General features: G+C 45.0%; 1 protein-coding gene across 1 annotated transcript; it reads left to right on the top strand.

Moving 5' to 3' along the window:
* Positions 1–223: 223 nt before the first annotated feature.
* On the top strand, positions 224–1,243 carry LOC118370405 (heat shock protein Hsp-16.1/Hsp-16.11-like). Its single transcript, XM_035755394.2, has one exon. It carries the CDS (start codon positions 387–389, stop codon positions 1,092–1,094), a length of 708 nt encoding a protein of 235 aa, XP_035611287.1. The 5' UTR covers positions 224–386; the 3' UTR covers positions 1,095–1,243.
* Positions 1,244–3,357: the final 2,114 nt, after the last annotated feature.

Below are 3,357 nucleotides of genomic sequence, written 5' to 3'. Positions count from 1 at the left end.
GGCACGACCAACCCAGCGCTGTGACTAATGAACCAATGACAAACACAGAGGGAGAAATAGAAGCATCTCCCCGCAAAAACGTAAACAGGATATGGCCATAAGTTCAGTTTAGCCCACTGACTTCTCGCAGGGTATTCTTGTACCATACCACTTAATGCCTCCTTCCCCCGTCCTTCTTTATTGAGCTCATGTGTTGTAAATAGGGCAACAAGGCGGAGGGCTTCAGGGAGAGAGGGAGTATATAAGCCTGAGAGGTACTACCACAAGTTCAGAAACACTTGCGGGAGTAGAGCACCAACCAAGAGATCCTCACAGCAAGAGATCCAAGGAACTCACACTCCTCTTCTTCAAAACAGACTGGAAAGGAAAACAGAAAAAATAACAATATGACTCAGTCCACTGCCCCAGCAATCGAGAGCATCTTCGGAAGCGATCCTTTCTTCAGTCAGGAGAGGATGGTCTTCCCCCCCATGCACCACCAGGCCCTCTCCGGCGTCCAAGAGGACTTCTTTCAAAGGAGGTCCAACCTGGCCAGTGATCTCCTCAAGGAGCTCCGCGATGGGCACCCCAGTATGCACCAGCTGCACGAGAGGGCCCACCTCCGAATGGGCTCCCCATTCATGGAGAGGAGGATCACAGGAGTTCCAGCAACAGAACAGAGCCAGGTGGCCGAGACAGGCCGGAGCCACAGCCCCCTGGCCCTGAGCCTAAACGTCCAAGGCTTCAACCCAGAAGACATCACAGTCAAGCTGGATGGACGGAGGCTAGCCGTGGTGGCCATGAAACAGGCCAAAGCAGAAGAGGCTAAATCCACCTCCTCCGCCACCTCTTCCTGCTCCTTTTCCTCCTCCTCGTCCCAACAGAAAGGCTTTGTCCAGAAAATTGACCTGCCTGCCCACCTAGACCTGACAGCCTTGACCTGTTCTCTGGGAGAAGATGGACAGCTGAGGATCGAAGCTCCCACAGCCGCCCCCCAGCTGGAAGCTCCTACAGAGGAGCAGGAGGTCCCCCTCCACTTCAGAACCTCCCTGGACATACCCATAGCCAAGGGAACCATGGAAGAGTCTACAACAGGGAAGACTTCAAAACCTTGAATTACAAAGACTGTCTGAATATTTTATAAAACACTTAATTGTATTAATATTCCGGTGGATGACATTGTGGAAAATAATTTATAATATGCCTATTTGAATAAATATTATTTAATAAAGACAATCTGATATTGGAATTATGGTTGCTAGAATTGTGGATTGTGTGGATCACAGTTTTAAAATAGATAACTACAAATACAGTGGGGCAAAAAAGTATTTAGTCAGCCACCAATTGTGCAAGTTCTCCCACTTAAAAAGGTAAGAGAGGTCTGTAATTTTCATCATAGGTACACTTAAACTATGACAGAGAAAATGAGAAGAAAAAAAATCCAGAAAATCACATTGTAGGATTTTTAATGAATTTATTTACAAATTATGGTGGAAAATAAGTATTTGGTCAATAACAAAAGTTTATCTCAATACTTTGTTAAATACCCTTTGTTGGCAATGAGAGGTCAAACATTTTCTGCCAATCTTCACAAGGTTTTCACACACTGTTGCTGGTATTTTGGACCATTCCACCATGCAGATCTCCTCTAGTGATGTTTTGGGGCTGTTGCTGGGCAACACGGACTTTCAACTCCCTCCAAAGATTTTCTATGGGGTTGAGATCTGGCGACTGGCTAGGCCACTCCAGGACCTTGAAATGCTTCTTACGAAGCCACTCATTCATTGCCCGGGCGGTGTGTTTGGGATCATTGTCATGCTGAAAGACCCAGCCACGTTTCATCTTCAATGCCCTTGCTGATGGAAGGAGGTCTTCATTCAAAATCTCATGATACATGGCCCCATTCATTCTTTCCTTCACATGGATCAGTCGTCCTGGTCCCATTGCAGAAAAACAGCCCCAAAGCATAATAATATATAATATATGCCATTTAGCTGACACTTTTATCCAAAGCGACTTACAGTCATGTGTGCATACATTCTACGTAAGGGTGGTCCCGGGAATCGAACCCACTACCCTGGCGTTACAAGCGCCATGCTCTACCAACTGAGCCACAGAAGGACCATGTTTCCACCCCCATGCTTCACAGTAGGTGTGGTGTTCTTTGGATGCAACTCAGCATTCTTTTTACAAAAAAGTTATATTTTGGTTTCATCTGACCATATGACATTCTCCCAATCTTCTTCTGGATCATCCAAATGCTCTCTAGCAAACTTCAGACGGACCTGGACATGTACTGGCTTAAGCAGGGGGACACGTCTGGCACTGCAGGATTTGAGTCAATGGCGGCGTAGTGTGTTACTGATGGTAGGCTTTGTTACTTTGGTCCCAGCTCTCTGCAGGTCATTCACTAGGTCCCCCCCGTGTGGTTCTGGGATTTTTGCTCACCATTCTTGTGATCATTTTGACCCCACGGGGTGAGATCTTGCGTGGAGCCCCAGATCGAGGGAGATTATCAGTGGTCTTGTATGTCTTCCATTTCCTAATAATTGCTCCCACAGTTGATTTCTTCAAACCAAGCTGCTTACCTATTGCAGATTCAATCTTCCCAGCCTGGTGCAGGTCTACAATTTTGTTTCTGGTGTCCTTTGACAGCTCTTTGGTCTTGGCCATAGTGGAGTTTGGAGTGTGACTGTTTGAGGTTGTGGACAGGTGTCTTTTATACTGATAACAAGTTCACTGTAAGTGGTGGATCCTGTCATTACTAGCATACTATACACTTTAAACAGTCATGTGAACTGAATACTTTTACAGTCCAAAAAACAAATGCAACCTTGCACTCCGTACCTCAAAACACACAGTATTTTTCTCACTGACATCTGGATTAGGAGACAGATGTCTCCTGGACAAAGAAATTGTTGCATGTCACGTTGGTTGCATTTGCATGTTCTCTACATCTGTATTGAAATCAGGGGTACAGGCATGTGTGGGCTTGGTGGACACAGGCCCACCCACTGGGGAACCAGTTCCTACCAGGCCGACCCAAACAGATTGAGCAAAAACAAAAACAAAATATTTCTTCCATGTTGCAGTATGAAGCACTCACCAACCTGAAGCTTGACCAAATTCTTAAAATACAAACTAGCATCTTAATTATAATTTAAACACTCCACATTAAGTAAGTGTTTATGTTGTACTTGCTACTCTACACACTAAAATCAAATGGTTCTATATAGCGCCAAATAAGGGTTATTTGGCTTTTAACCTTAGCGGATCCCTTTATGTTCCTGTACGTCTAAGATGGCGTAGCAGTCGGACATGTGTTTTGTCTTGTCCCGTGTAAATAATAGTTTTACTGTTTTTTTCTGATATATTTAG

Source organism: Oncorhynchus keta, chromosome 32 (assembly GCF_023373465.1).
Source record: "Oncorhynchus keta strain PuntledgeMale-10-30-2019 chromosome 32, Oket_V2, whole genome shotgun sequence".
Classification (NCBI taxonomy): Eukaryota; Metazoa; Chordata; class Actinopteri; order Salmoniformes; family Salmonidae; genus Oncorhynchus; species Oncorhynchus keta.
This window is presented reverse-complemented; position numbering and strand designations above follow the sequence as displayed.